Source organism: Narcine bancroftii, chromosome 9 (assembly GCF_036971445.1).
Source record: "Narcine bancroftii isolate sNarBan1 chromosome 9, sNarBan1.hap1, whole genome shotgun sequence".
Taxonomy (NCBI): Eukaryota; Metazoa; Chordata; class Chondrichthyes; order Torpediniformes; family Narcinidae; genus Narcine; species Narcine bancroftii.
This window is the reverse complement of record NC_091477.1, coordinates 20,812,827-20,829,647: the sequence shown is the minus strand read 5'-3', so window position 1 is coordinate 20,829,647 and position 16,821 is coordinate 20,812,827. Positions and strand designations below refer to the sequence as shown.

Below are 16,821 nucleotides of genomic sequence, written 5' to 3'. Positions count from 1 at the left end.
TTATTCTGTCTTCTTCTCCTTAGAGGAACAGTTCATTATCTATTCTGTCCAGTTTTGCCTCACATAATTGTGTTTAAGTGTCTCCCCACCCTACATTTCAAGGAGGACAAATCCAGTCTCCTCACAAAAGAAATGCTCAGTCCTGGTGAATCTCCTCTGCACTCACACCTTTCATCTATTGTAGTGACCAGAACTGCACACAATATTCCATTTGTGACTAAACCAATGTTTTAGAAGGTTGTAGCAAGACCTCCATACTCTACATATTTCTGTGTCCCAACTTAAAAAAGGCAGGCATCTCATCTACCTTCATCACCACCCTATCAAGCAGTGCTGCTACCTTCAAGAATCATTTGAGTTTTGCACAAGTTCCCTTTGTTCCTCAATGAGCCCTTGGCTCCTGCCATTGATGGAATATGTGCAAACTTTATTAGACCTCCCAAATGTGCATGCTCTCACTTATCAAAATTAATTTCTCTTTGACTTTGCTCTGTCAAGTGAGCGATTTTCTAGCTGAAGACAACCTTCTTCACTACCAACAACTTTAGTGTCGTGTGAAAATTTACCAACTATATCTCCTACATTCATATACAAGCCATTAGTGTACATAACAGTAAGAGTCTCAGCACCGGTCCCTGTGGTACACCACTGACCACAAGTTCCACTTACAAAAGCCATCACCCTCTATATCCTCCTACTACCAAACCAATTTTAGATCCAAGTTGTCAATTTACCTTGAACCACACGAGATCAAAAATTTTGGTCCAGCATTTCATTTGGGACATTGTCAAATGAAGTCTATGTAAACCAGATTAACTACCTTGTCCTAATCAGTACTGTATATCAATTAAGTTAAAGAAGGAAAACCTGGCTGTCACAAATGTGACTACTGCTCTTATCTTCCCCCCCCCCCCCGAAGAGACATTCGAGTTTATCCAGAATAGCATATCAATTTGGGAGACTGCAGCAAGAGACTGCTGTACAAATCTCTTGTGCCCACTACTCTTCCATGTGGCTTCTCCGTCTGTGTAGCCATTACTTGCAGTGTGATCAACTCACTAACTATGCTATCCACAGATTAGCTGGATGCCCCACATTTTCAGTGCTCAGTCAGGAGTTGCAAATGAACAATTTCCCTGCACATGGTCAGCAGGAACACTGGAAGTCTTCCATCTTTCCTATTGCAGGCAGAGCATTCCAGAGGACTAAATTTTCCTGCCACATCCTTGAACTCAGCACTTAACTACTTTCTTTAATTTTGATCAATGGTTAAACTTAGAACATTAGAGAACCCACATATATACCTTGAAAAAAAACCCTCCCTACCATACAACCCTTAATTTTTTTTTCATCCATGTGCTTGTCTAAGAGTCTCTTAAATACTCTATTGTTCCAGCTACCCACAACTCTTGTTTAAAAATCTTACCCCTGATGTCTCCCCTAAATTTTCCTCCCTTCACTTTGTACAGATGTTCTCTGGTGTTTCCTATTCCAGCCCTTGGAAAAAGGTGCTGACTGTATACCTTGTCTATCCCTCTCATAACCTTGCAGACCTCTATTATGTCACCTCATCCTTCTTCACTCCAAAGAGAAAAGCTATGCTAACTTTGTTTCATAGGATATTTTCCAATTCATAACAATTATCCCTGTTCAATCCTTTCCTTCCAAGTGACCATTAATCTTTCAGAATGTTTTCCAACCATTTACCTTTCACTGATGTTACTGAGGTAGCTTATCTGCTTTCTTTGACAAAACTTACCACAGTTGCTCTATTCCAATCATCTGCCATCTCTATCTGTGACCATTGAAGAACCCCAGGAATCTTGACTCCCAAAAGCAGCCTAGAAAACACCTAATCAGGTTCTGGGGATTCAATCATCCTTATACCTGCTAAGACAACCAGCATCCCTTCCTTTTTGGTCTTTTTATGCTTTAGAAATAAACCCTCCCAATTAAAATCTTCAATTATAACATCTTCCTCCCAAGTGGATATAGATGAAAATCATTAATTTAAGACCTTTTAATTTAACCTGGCTTTGTACACAGGTTGCATCTTTAGGCATCACCCCTTCCTTGCTCTTAATGCATTTAAAAGATGCTTTACAATTTTCTATAATCATATCTAATGGTAATTTGTGCTCTCTTTACCCTCGGAAGTTCATCCTCGTTACCCATGTGCTTCCTTCTTTACCAATAAACCTGTAACATCCAGGCTTCCCTGAACTTGTTGTCCTTTCCCCTTCAATCCTACAGGTGCCCTGAGCTTTCAGTATTACACTTTTAAAGGACTCTCACTGAATGTAGATTTATCTGCAGGTAGCTGCTCCCATTTTGCCAATCATTTCCAATAATATTAAAATGGGCCTTTCCTCAATTCAAATACGTAACTTCCAAACTATTCTCATCTCGTTCCCCAACTTCTTTGAAACTAATCGTTACAATCCCAAACCCCAAAGTGTTTCTCATTGACACTTTATCCTAGACAGTGAATGAAAACTCTAGCTACTGGTACAAAAGGCTCTTTTGGATGTACTTTTAAAAAAATTCCATCCTATCTAATCCTTTCACGTTGGGACAGTTGAAGTCCTCTACTACTACTATACACTTTTCCTCCTACAGCTCTCTAATTTGTGGATACATAACTTTCTCCAGTTTTCACTGACAGATGGCTTATTCTTTTAAAATACATGCAATGTAGCCTTCCAATCATCCATGTGCCTTATGCACACGGGAATGATCTACTTTTTCTTCTGTCATTGATTAAACCATAACCTTAACTTGTGTACCTTCTACTCTTAATCCAGCCCCCTTCTAAATTTGTTCAAAACCTGCCCAGCAGCCTCCCAGTTCAGATGCAACATGCCTTGCTTGTACAGGTCCAATTTACCTGGGAAATGTTGTCAATGTCTGAAGAATGTAAAGCCCTTCCTTCCACATCATACCTTCAGCCACACATTCACCTGACCCATTTTCCTACCTCAATAGTTAGCATTAGAAACAAACCAGAGATTACAACTTTACAGGTGCTACTCTTTAATTCCTCAGTTGAAGTTCAGTACATCCATCCCCTTTTCTACCTCTATCAATGATACTAACATGTACCATAATCCTCAGTTGTTCATCTTCCTCCTGCAGCCACTTTAAGATATTCCTGACCTTGGCACAACTGAGCGAACAAACCATTCAAGTGTCTTGTTCACGACCACAGAAACCCATATATGCCACTTACAATCGAGTCCTTTATCACTGTGGCTTTCATGCCATACTGGTTAGAAAGCTTGACTGCTACAAACACGACTACTGCTCCTTTCCCCTGAAGGTCTATTCAACTATATCCAAGATTGCAACAGGGGACTGCTGTCCCACTCTCTTGTGCCCACTACTCTTCTATGTGGCTTTTACGTCTGTGTTTCCATTACTTGAAGTGTGACCAGGTCACTAACTAAGCTATCCACAAAATGTTCTGCACCATAGATGCCAGACAGCTTCAGTGCTCAGTCAGGAATTGCAGATTGATGGTTTCCCAGCATACATGGTCAGCAGGGACACTGGAATTCTTCCCACTTTCCCACATATTGCAGGAGGAGAATTTGCATAGGCCTGAATACTCCTGCTGGATCCTTGAATTCACCACTTAAGTACCTTTCTTCAATTTTCACCCCACAATATTTTTGACCCATACATACCTACCAAAAACAAGACTAAACCCTCCCTAACTCAACCCTCTATTTTTCCTTCATCCAGGTTCCCATCTAAGAGTCATTAAATCCTCCTATTGTCCCAGCCTCCACTCCAGGAACCTACAATTCTCCATACTTCTGATGTCTCTCCTAAACTTACCTCCCTTCATTTTGACTGGTTTTGCTACTCCCGTCCTGGGAAAAAGGTGCTGACTGTTTACTATGCCTCTCCTAATCTTGTAGACCTACATTAAGTCACCTCTCATCCTTCTTCACACCAATGAGAAAAGCCCTAGCTCTGCTAACCTTGCCTCACAAGACAGTTTCCAAACCAGGCAAACTTCTATTTTAAATACTAGCTACTAAATTATAAAGTTCCTGAAAGAGTTAATGTAGAAAATACCACCCACCAATCAGCCACCTCTGCTGCCAGGCATCATTTTTTTTGGAAAGTGACATTGCTTCAAGGTCTGCTGCAGTCAACATAGAACAATGTCCAACTCTGCTTCCTGCAGGTCTCTCCCAGGTACTCCACCACTGAGTGTAGACTATTAAGAATAATTTTGAGATGGTTAACTGCAAATAAACTCTCAGTTATCATAATATCAATCCTCTTGCAACATTTCAACACTGTACATATATCCATATTTAAAAGAAATATTTAATACATTTACCCTGATCCTTCCTGTCTGAACAGCTCTTTGTGGTTTAGACTCAAATTTAGTATGTTAATTATTCCTGTGAAACATCTTGTGATATTCTATTACATAAAACAAGCTATATAAATAGTGTATGACGTCTAAATTATCATTAATGCAGAATAATTTTTTTGTGCATTTTTGTTTGTTATATTCTGTTTTACTACTCTAGCAAATGGAGCTGAAATTCACATTAACAGTGTCCGTTATGAAGACACAGGGGCATATACTTGCATTGCGAAGAATGATGCAGGAGTTGACGAAGATATCTCTTCACTTTTTGTTGAGGACTCAGCTCGAAAGACTCGTATGTCTAAAATGCATTAAACCACTTGTTATGATTGAACTTTCTCCAAAGCTTATTTGGTGTAAGAAAATGATCAAAATAACATATGTTTTTAATCATGTCAGAAGTTAGATGAAAGAAATGAGTGTCACAATGAGGTGGAATATTGCAATCCCTGAATGACCAGACAAAGTCCATTTGGAATTTGATAGATTTTTTGCTTCTACTTGAAATTAATTTAAGGAAGTTCCTCTAATTACCAATTTGCATAACTAATTCCTAAAAAATAAATACCTGTCTGACTTAATCATTGAGAATTTAAAATGTTTATTATGAGGATGGTGGAATGCGTTTACAGATTTGTGTGGGTACGAGCTTGCCAAAACCTGGCAACCAAGCCCTTTACTTCTATGATTCCTGGTACTCTCTCGTGGTCCAGCTCTCACCGCAGCTGCGGGGTCCACGGGAGCACTAGAGGAGAAGCCATGGACATTCAGTGACCCTGGGGGTCACTCTTTCTCTGGCTGTAAGGGCAATGTTTGCTGATAGTCAATTTGTCTTACGGAAGACTAAAGGAAATTTCATGTAATATCACATTTTCTGTTTTATTACATGACAATAGAAGAATTTTGAATATTGACCTTCCTATCTGCTAAAAACCAGTAGGATGAACCTTTGTTACCATATATACCTTTTAGCCAGACTTTGAAAGTAGGAGCAATATGCCTCTTTGTTTTGGACAGGGATCACAGTTTTGCTTTCTGTGGTAGCAAGGCTCCAGCTCCATTTTATAGATCAAATTGCTGCTCCCTGTGCCAGCGTACCATGCCACATGTACACGGTGGTCGGCAGCTTAATTGTAATTCTAAAAAGGGACTGCTGGTGGCAACTTCATAATATGTTATGACATTTAGAGCAATTTTTGTTGGCTCAGGAGGTGCAAGAGAGTTGCACCTCCCCTAATTCACCATTTGGTCTCAGACCAAATGAGTTTTTTTTTAAACCATCCAAAATTGCCAACCAGGCATGAAAGCCAGTGACTGCACAAAACATGTTGTACCCAATAATCCCCTCCTCTTAAGTGCCATTTGTAATTTTATGCCATGATTCAATTGATTGTTTTGTGTTATTACAACTTGTTAAACATGAAGGTTTTTCCATTTAAAATTTTAGTCATACATAGAGCATGGAAACAGGCCCTTCTGGCCAACAAACCCATGCCACCCAAGTACCTCAAATAACCTACAACCCCCGTGTTGTTTTTGAATGGTGGGAAGAAACTGGAGCACCCATAGGAAACCCATGCAGATGTGGGGAGAAGTACAAACTCCTGACAGTGTTGAATTCGAACTCAAGTCCCTAGCATTGTCTTCTTTGGCTTGGCTTCGCGGACGAAGATTTATGGAGGGGGTAAAAAGTCCACGTCAGCTGCAGGCTCGTTTGTGGCTGACCAGTCCGATGCGGGACAGGCAGACACGATTGCAGCGGTTGCAAGGGAAAATTGGTTGGTTGGGGTTGGGTGTTGGGTTTTTCCTCCTTTGCCTTTTGTCAGTGAGGTGGGCTCTGCGGTCTTCTTCAAAGGAGGCTGCTGCCCGCCAAACTGTGAGGCGCCAAGATGCACGGTTTGAGGCGTTATCAGCCCACTGGCGGTGGTCAATGTGGCAGGCACCAAGAGATTTCTTTAGGCAGTCCTTGTACCTTTTCTTTGGTGCACCTCTGTCACGGTGGCCAGTGGAGAGCTCGCCATATAATACGATCTTGGGAAGGCGATGGTCCTCCATTCTGGAGACGTGACCCATCCAGCGCAGCTGGATCTTCAGCAGCGTGGACTCGATGCTGTCGACCTCTGCCATCTCGAGTACCTCGACGTTAGGGGTGTGAGCGCTCCAATGGATGTTGAGGATGGAGCGGAGACAACGCTGGTGGAAGCGTTCTAGGAGCCGTAGGTGGTGCCGGTAGAGGACCCATGATTCGGAGCCGAACAGGAGTGTGGGTATGACAACGGCTCTGTATACGCTTATCTTTGTGAGGTTTTTCAGTTGGTTGTTTTTCCAGACTCTTTTGTGTAGTCTTCCAAAGGCGCTATTTGCCTTGGCGAGTCTGTTGTCTATCTCATTGTCGATCCTTGCATCTGATGAAATGGTGCAGCCGAGATAGGTAAACTGGTTGACCGTTTTGAGTTTTGTGTGCCCGATGGAGATGTGGGGGGGCTGGTAGTCATGGTGGGGAGCTGGCTGATGGAGGACCTCAGTTTTCTTCAGGCTGACTTCCAGGCCAAACATTTTGGCAGTTTCCGCAAAGCAGGACGTCAAGCGCTGAAGAGCTGGCTCTGAATGGGCAACTAAAGCGGCATCATCTGCAAAGAGTAGTTCACGGACAAGTTTCTCTTGTGTCTTGGTGTGAGCTTGCAGGCGCCTCAGATTGAAGAGACTGCCATCCGTGCGGTACCGGATGTAAACAGCGTCTTCATTGTTGGGGTCTTTCATGGCTTGGTTCAGCATCATGCTGAAGAAGATTGAAAAGAGGGTTGGTGCGAGAACACAGCCTTGCTTCACGCCATTGTTAATGGAGAAGGGTTCAGAGAGCTCATTGCTGTATCTGACCCGACCTTGTTGGTTTTCGTGCAGTTGGATAATCATGTTGAGGAACTTTGGGGGACATCCGATGCGCTCTAGTATTTGCCAAAGCCCTTTCCTGCTCACGGTGTCGAAGGCTTTGGTGAGGTCAACAAAGGTGATGTAGAGTCCTTTGTTTTGTTCTCTGCACTTTTCTTGGAGCTGTCTGAGGGCAAAGACCATGCATCTCAGCGCGGACATTGGCGACTTCAGGGGTTTCTACGAGGCTCTAAAGGCTGTGTACGGCCCCTCACCCCAAGTCCAAAGCCCGCTGCGCAGCTCAGACGGCAAAGTCCTCCTCAGCGACAAGATCTCCATCCTCAACCGATGGTCAGAACACTTCCAATCTCTTTTCAGTACCAACCGCTCAGTCCAAGATTCCGCCCTGCTCCAGCTCCCTCAACAGCCCCTAAGGCTAGAGCTGGATGAGGTTCCCACCCTGGATGAGACATATAAGGCAATCGAACAACTGAAAAGTGGCAAAGCAGCAGGTATGGATGGAATCCCCCCAGAAGTCTGGAAGGCTGGCGGCAAAACTCTGCATGCCAAACTGCATGAGTTTTTCAAGCTTTGTTGGGACCAAGGTAAACTGCCTCAGGATCTTCGTGATGCCACCATCATCACCCTGTACAAAAACAAAGGCGAGAAATCAGACTGCTCAAACTACAGGGGAATCACGTTGCTCTCCATTGCAGGCAAAATCTTCGCTAGGATTCTACTAAATAGAATAATACCTAGTGTCGCTGAGAATATTCTCCCAGAATCACAGTGCGGCTTTCGCGCAAACAGAGGAACCACTGACATGGTCTTTGCCCTCAGACAGCTCCCCTAGCATTGTAATACTTAATCAATAGTATTTACTCTGATTGGAGATTATAAAGAGGAAGTGGAATGAATCATTCATCCTTCAAAACTGTTCTAGTTATCAATGGGAACAAGACCAATGTGTGACAATTTTACATACCCATCATTGTCCCCGATTTAAATTGTACAATTGATCATCATTTTCTCTAAATGGAAGTTCATACAGAGGTATTTCTTGGCATCAATCTTCAAAGGTTTGAGTCTAATTATTTGCCATCCTCCCTATGCTTAGATTTTTTGGCCACAAGCATTATTTTTCTCACTTATGCACCCTGACAGTTTCCTTTAATATCTTGAAAACCTCAAATCACCAGTTAACTTTCTAAACTACAGTTAATCACAAATGATATAATAAAAGCAAGAAATACTCAGCAGCTCAGGCAGAATCCATGATCAGAGAAGAAGTCAACATTTTAGCTTTTCTTCATGACCCAAAGAATGTAATATTCCCTTCAAATATAAACCAAGTATAGGTTCCTTTCAGAAAATCTGTGCTATGTCTCCTTCAAAAACAAGTTGTCTTCTGACATATTATAACCAAACAGCTTACCTTAATCCAGTTCCAAATTAATCTGTTTTCTAAAGGTGTCTACCTTGCAGTTGTGGAAGACAAAATTCCATTAGGATGTTTGACAATATTCAGTAACATTTCAATGCATTTGAATGTATTCCATACATGGAACTTTGTGTTTCTTTTTACTTTTACTGTGTTCAAAGTGGGATGATATGCCTCCACTAAAATTCATTCACCCTATTTTTCCCAATCAATTATTTAATACCTCTTGGTACTATAATGTTTCCACTTACAAAATTCTGCAACCTGTATTATACCAGATCACGTTCAGAAATAATTGTGTCCTTTCTGACCTCGACATAACCAGTTTAAAATTCTTTTTGACTTGTTTAAATCCAGTCATGGCATGCAACCTCCTCTGCCTATCAGTTCTTTCACCTCTTTACTTTTCTTGACATTGATGAATTTGGTTAAGTGATTCTCCGTTCAATCATTTATCAACACAAAACAGTTGTGCACTCAGCACACGTCCTTACAAGGCATCCAGCCAAATGGAATACTGCCCTTTGTCCCATTTGTTCTTCCTTTTCATGATATTGCCCCGATACAAATTGACAGTGGCTCCAGCAGTCTGAGACCAGACCTAACCTCGAAGATAACACATTCATCAATAACTGGTTGAACATTTCATTCCTAATAAAAAATCAAAGTAAAATGGCCTACAAAAGTCAATTAACTGAAGCATTATGACAACCTCCCATTTATACTATGAACAACTAAGTATGATTTAATAGGCTTTAGTAGCACTGAGGCTTTGAATAATTTAGAAGCTTTTGGAACCCTGAAATTAGATTCCAACCTTTAAGTTACCTTTTTGCCTCTTCTAATTTTTAAAAGATATTTACAATGCTCCAAAATGGCTTCTGGTCTCCAACATTGTTAATTTGTGATCCTGAAGTAATATTTATGATGATTTTATTGGCAGTAAATGCAGGAGATAATAATGAGGCAAAATAACGAATTTTTAAAATAATACATTTGGCAGACATGTTAAACCTATTGCTTCAGAGAAATTAAACCATTTGATTGTTTCTGCTGCTTTGCTTGCTGCCTCTATTTCTCAAACAGGACCTTGGATTTCCCAGAACAATTCCATTCACATTTCTATTGTAAAATGAGAGTTTATTTGGTGCCAGGAAATTCATTACTCAAAACATCTGTGGCAAAATAGTACAACTAGAAGTATCCAGTCATTCAATATTGATAATTAAAATACATCTCAAAATGCACCATTCTCATGAAACAATTGTTTAACAAAGTTAAATATATTGCTTTAATTGACATGGAATGGAATAGTTAAGCAATCTCAGAATAGCAATTTTTTATTATGGTCTGTTATTTGGAAGTGTCAGTGGTGGCTAAATCATTCAACATTATGCACTTTAAAATCAAATTTTCTTATTGAGGTTAATAAATCCATTTGCATTGGGCAGCTGTGATCCAGAACCACTTGACTTCACTGCCTGAAGACATCTACATGGCTTAGGATTTTAGTGGAGGGATCATTGCAATATTTGCAATCGCAATATTTTTCTGTTTTTCCTGAGGCTATGTTAAAATGTTGAAAATGCAAGTTCAAAGAGATTCATAGGGATACACAGGTTATCACCAAATTACACCCTTCCTCTTCGTACTTTCCACACCTACTTAGCATTTAAATTCTAAACCGGTGTTGTTAATAGCTGGATCTCAGTTATGACACCCTCTCCATCAAATATAACATTTATCGTCCGAAAACACATAGCTCTTTCTATCCTTGAAAACTGGTGAACTTCCCTTCTTTTTCAAAGTTCTTGAATTGCTGTAATCTTGAAAGCTGATATCCACCTTTCAGTACACAGTTTGAATACCTCCAATCAAGTTTTTAAATTACAGCTACAATAATGAAAAGAAATTCAAAAACACAATGTCCTTCATGATTGTTAAAAAGCTAAATACCCATTTGTCCCTTTCTCAACACACTTGGCCACATGCCTTACCACTCTTGTTCATTGATACTTTAAAGTGTGTATAGACTGGAGCATCACTGCAAAGGAGGACACAAATGGAATGGTTTCTGCCCTTCTTTGAGTGATGCTGCAGTACACAGTCAAAGCCAGCTTCTCCTTGAGTGAGTCAATATGGGAGTGTTAGCCAAGTGCTGTCCCTTCCCACCTTCCGAATTCTTAATTTAAGGTTGTAAAACCATCTGAAATGCATTTAAGGTTGATATGTCTCTTATTTTTAATGTTTCTATTTTATATTTGTAAATGTGAACAGCATTTTGCATGTGTGAATGAATTAAATTTTTGACTTTTTGTTTCTATCATTTTCTGGCTTTCTCCAATCTCTGATGCTTCAGTTGCAAACATACTGTGGCGAGAGGAAGGTACTTCAGTGCATTGTTGTGTTGTAGTGATCATGTGCTTGTCCACTGTTTGTAGCACAATTTATTACTTATAATAACAGGTCCTTCTCCGTACTGTGCCTCTGTGTCTAGTATTCTCGCTACCTCTGAGACAGGCAATATTTTGCATCTTCCCAAATATTATTTGCTCTTTTCTAGATCCAAAAAAAAATCCAGATTATTCTTGGGGCTATACAAATTAAATATCTGCCTGAGGATATTTCTATAAAATTGACAATGTCCTAAAATGGTTGAATCACTCTCAATCCACAACCCACTGGGCTGTTCATTGTAACTGGTAATGGTCTATGAACATTAGTTTGGGGAGGTAGGGCGTGATTTTCATGGACCAATGTGCAACTGATATAAAACCCAGTTTCAACCCTATTAATGTCACTGGATAGGGCAAGCACTTAAAAAAAAACTATTTGCCAAATTCTTGAATGAAAACCAATTGCAGATAATTGAATTCCTTCTGTCCTTTAAATGTGCATGTTCCAGGTTTTCAATCCAGATACATCTGAAATCAATGCTGAGTGGCTTTTGTCTCCCACACACAAAATTAGAATAAATAGATAAGATTATTCACAATCAAAATGTAATCTCCCACCAGTGGTGATATCAGCAAATGGGACTTCAAAGACCAAAACTAATCAAATAAATAAAATCAAGATTTCTAATTGAATTTATTGATCCCATCTCATATTTGAAGGTGTATGCAAGTATTAGAACAAGCTTCTTAAAGTTCAGTGTTGATCCTATATTACTGGTAATATCTACACAAACTAAATAAACAGGATATGAAACTCTAGCCATTTTTACTTAGCAGCTTAAGAGAAGGGTCAGTTATTAGACTCCAGCTGGTATATAATGGATAAATCAATCAACTATTTGCTGACTGAATCTGGGAGCAACCATTTTTCACTAAACCAGTGGTTCGCAACCTTTTACTTTCCACTCACATCCCACTTTAAGTAATCTCTATGCCATCGGTGGTCTTTGATTAGCAAGGAATTGCTTAAGGTGGGGGTATGTGAGTAGGAAGGGAAGGTTGAGAATCACTGCTCTAAATCCAATTATTACTGAAATATTTTGCTTGAGAAAAATTGTCATTGGCCCATTTCCTTTGGAGTTATGAAACTGTGCACGTAAGTCAATTTGGAATGATTAAAACAGTGGTTTTCAAACTTTTTCTTTCCACCCAGATACCACCTTAAGCAATCCCTTAATTAATCACAGAACACTTATGGCATAGGGAATACTTAAAGGGGTATGTGAGTAGAATGTAAAAGGTTGGGAACCATTGCACTAAACTGTTGAAGGAGCTGTTTTTATTAGTGTGTTAAATCTTCTATTGACTGGCTCAATGATCCTGGCTAAAAGTCTACATAAATGAATCCTGCTTGAAGTTTAATTCCACAAATCAGTTAACCAATTCTAGGTAGACATTGCTAATTAAAAACAAGTGTGTCTGTCCCATTGGATCAAATCATTGCACAGACTAGCCTTTTACATAATCAGTGTGAATGATGGTTTTCTTGCTTCATGTAATCTTCAGGAATTACTAATAACCAGATTTATTTTCAATGTTGACAAATGAGCTACATAAATGTTCTATCATAATTTAGCACTCGTCAGTGTATAGTTTACATTGAAAATACATAGATTCAGTTTGAATATATATTATTGCAACCAAATACATCCTATACATTAATAAATGGCACCATCCATTATCAGTCTCTGTTGCAGTTATAATTTTAAAATCTTACATAAATGAACAAGTTAAATATTGGATATTATAGTATATCTAGCATATAATGTTCCATATTAATAGATAAGTTTTGTATTGGTATTTATGTTAATAAGAGTTCATAAATATTATGCTAACAAAATAATTAATTTTTTGAGAAAGATTATCATAAATAATTACTTTTTGTTTCTGTCCCAGAGAAATTATAAATCCCAAAATGATGATCAACCTGGAAAATATTAAATATCAGAATAATGCAAGGTGGCCATTGAACATGCAGTCAGTCACTTGTTCTAATTGACACAGAGAAAACTTCATCTTGGTCAGGTGACATACATCTAGGAATCTGGGCACCACCTCACTTGAGAGGAGGGGTATTACATATTTGGCACAAGATTGAAGAATTTTGCTTCCAACTCACATCATCCATTTTTTCTGACCAAAATTTCAGGAAAAAATTAAGCTGAAAATTAAAGACCTTTTTTCTAATTGTAAACAGTCTGTCAAATGAAAGGCTATCTTTTACAGTTTAAGACTCCCAGTACAGAGCTACCTGTGACAGTAGTTATAGAGAGAGCCTAGTTTGCTGTATGTAGAATTTCCACTCATCACAGAGGAGCAAGAATAGTTAGGACTGATCTCTGCACCAAATTAGAATCCAGCATCTCATTGTACCACTGAGCCCTGGATATATTATTCAAAATAGTAGCCCGTAAATATTTTCTTTGCAGCGACTATGAAAATAAAACATGCATAAGACTGAAAAACCCAAATGTTTTAAAAAGTATATGATTTAACTTAAATATTCCTCAAGCCTGTCACTGAGGTACTGAGGACAGGTTCATCTTAAACCTTGAGAATGCACTGATGGACAATGACCTTATTGCATTTTTTTTCCCCATAAATTCACCATACAATTGTTTTAATGCCTTTCTTGATGCCAAGAATTGTCATAAAAAGTTGTTAAATTGACAAACGCATCTGCGCAATTTCCTTGGAGGCTGCCTTATCAGTGCCTTCAACATCGCTTTCCTTTTATTTCCCCTGTTATTTTCAAAATTGTTTCAGAGCTTTAAAAATAAATAATACAGAAACATTCTAATTTTTTGAACCAGTGCTGAGGAAAGACATTGGCATTTTGTCTTCAAGGGCTAAGTGTTGGAAATATGTTCTACGTTTTCTCGGATGATGGAATCACAGTAATTCAGCCGACAGGATGTGAGATTCAAAGACGGATCAAAGCTACTGACAGGATCATTGAAAGCTATGTAAGCTTAACTTATTTCTACGTTACTTTTCTTAAATATCGATATTAAAGACCTGTTATTTGTGTTTTTTCCTTTCTTAAATTTCCAGCTCCTTTACAAAAAAAAATCTTCCAAGATTGGTAAAGTACTAAGTGATCTTTAACTAGATTTCTAATCCATCCAAGATTCCATTTATTGTTATGCACACAGAAATACAGACAAAGAAAAGCCTTTCCAAGTAGCACTGCATTTTGCCTGGTTTATTTAAATCATAACTCATCATGTATTGATTGGGTTTTGCCCCCATTCCCATCGTCTGTTCAAAATTATCAGACAAATGGAGCCGTCGTGATCTGGTTACCATTTTCCTAATGTACAAAATATCTGAAAATCAATCAGTCAGGAATCCTTCTCACACTGAAATATTGTACCTGTTAACTGCATACACAGCATAGTGGTTAGCTGCATTAGACTTGTATGGGATATAGATGACAAAAGTAAAGTTAGAGCATTGAAGTATATTGTCATCTGATTGCACAAGGACAACCCATCAAAATAGCGTTTTCTGGTCCTCAGTGCAGAACACTCAGGCACACAACTTACAGCCAATACATATGCAGAAAATGTATTCATATAAACAAATAAATAAGAATAGTTTCATCTATTCCCTGCAAGTTTCCTCAACAGCTTTTTTTAAAAGATTTGAATTCTATTGTAAGGAAGTTTTTTATGGAAAGGTAAAATGGTAAGGGTATCTTTACAAAACCTAACTTGGAAATATCAATTAGGAGGTTCACAGCTTCTAAATTTTCAAAATTATTATAAAGCAGCACAATAAAAATATATTAATAGAATTTTTGATTTGGAAAAATCTTTGGTATGGGCAAATATTGAAATATCTCCAATTGGTGAGAAGAATTCAATTTATAAATAAATTGATCCAAAGTTATTGTGCAATTATAATTCGCTATTTTGATACATTTATTGGAATTAAGAATTATGGCATATGATAAATGAAGCAATATACAAGGGAAATTTTCAAGTAAGACACCTTTATATCAGAATAAACTTTTTCATTTTACATTTAATAATCAGTTTTTGAAATTATGGGATCAAAAACAATTTGAATTTGTAGAATATTGTTATGAAGTAGGTTATTTTATTTCTTTTGAAAGAAAATATGAAATATTATCAAATACTCTTTTTTGTTATCATCAAGTTAGAGCTTTATTATTGGATAATTTTGGACACACTTTATGGTTACCAAGACAATCTCAATTTGAAATTTTACTGACAGATGGATGGAAGAAAGGATTTATATCTGAAATGTATTTATTGTTACAAAATAAAATGATTTACATAAATCTAAGTTAAAATGGGAAAAAGATTTAGTGATAGTAATTAATCAGGATGATTTAAAAAATTTATGTAAAGATAGTATGATTAAAATTGTTAATCATTATAATTTTATACATCAATAATATTTAACTCCAGAAAAATTAAAGAGATATAATTTAATTTCTTCAGATTTGTTTTAGATGTCAGAAGGAAGTAGGTTCTTTTTTTTACATTCTACTTGGTCAAGTGAAATGGTTAAAGTCTTTTTGGAAGCAACTTAAAGAATTTTTAGAAGTTCTTTTTAAAGTTGAGCTTTCATTGGATCCAATCAAGACTAACTAGATCACAGATTACATTTGTGAGATTATTAGCCAGAAAATATTACTTGGAAAAATTAGATTGATTTGAATGTGTGTACATATAAAAGTGAGACCTTGAATTCTGTTGGAAAAAATAACAATCTACATGAAAATTATGTTTTTTTTAATTGGAAAATTTGGAGCCCCTATTTGGATATTGTGTGTTTAAAATTTTGAATTCTCCGGCCATACTGTGGTGGCGTTACTCTAATTATGTTATTATGGTTTATATGTCCTTTCTTTTTCTTTCTTTGGGGATTAGGTTAGTTGGTTAGAAGGGTTACGAATGGGGGATAGGGTGGGGGGAGGAGGGTGTGTAGAAGGGGGTAGTGTGTTTATATATACACCATGTATTTTTCATTGACTATATGTATTATTTGTTTTCTGATCATGTGTATTATGGTTTAATAGTTTAAATAAAAAAATTTTTAAAAAAAAGAGATTCCACTTCAAAATTTGCTCCAACCAGGAGCTGTAAGCTTCAAAAAGTCTATTATTTCATAGACCATGATGGGGAAGCATTCAACTATTGTACAGTTTCCTCTTTGGTTTCAATAGAAGGGTCCTTTTATATACAATTAATTTCTTATCTCTGCCACCATTCACATCCAGAAACTGTTGCTTCCCTTGCAAAAGAATAAATCAGTGCAGTTCTATTCAGAATTTAAACAGTGCAGGCCCATATTGAATATTAAACTTTGCAGTACAAATGTACTTTATAACCAAGTGACTAAACCTAATTCATTATCCTTCTTTTCAGGAAGAGATATGTCCCCCTGAAGAAGGGAAAACTCTTTCACGTTGTGTTTGGGCCTCTGCTGTCAACATCAGAGACAAGTACATTTATGTTTCCCAACCTACACAGAGCCGAATACTGGTCATTGACATTCCATCTCAGAAAGTCTTGCAGGTAACCTAATTAATATATTAGACAATTATTGCTTTTATTATAATGAAACCTTCCAATGGCTGTATCATCTAACAACAATTAAATTTGTGCAGGTTCCTCTCATTGCCGGAATGT

General features: G+C 37.9%; 1 protein-coding gene across 44 annotated transcripts in view; it reads left to right on the top strand.

Moving 5' to 3' along the window:
• LOC138743264 (follistatin-related protein 5-like) overlaps window positions 1–16,821 on the top strand; it is a 795,256-nt gene that overhangs the window by 750,093 nt on the left and 28,342 nt on the right. For 43 of the 44 annotated variants that reach the window (XM_069898295.1, XM_069898291.1, XM_069898292.1 and 40 more), the window contains 4 exons: window positions 4,551–4,685; window positions 11,059–11,085; window positions 14,003–14,121; window positions 16,558–16,707. In XM_069898295.1, the coding sequence (XP_069754396.1) occupies window positions 4,551–4,685; window positions 11,059–11,085; window positions 14,003–14,121; window positions 16,558–16,707 (431 nt within the window). The remainder of the gene's footprint in view (window positions 1–4,550; window positions 4,686–11,058; window positions 11,086–14,002; window positions 14,122–16,557; window positions 16,708–16,821) is intronic. The other variant, XM_069898319.1, reaches the window with a different exon arrangement.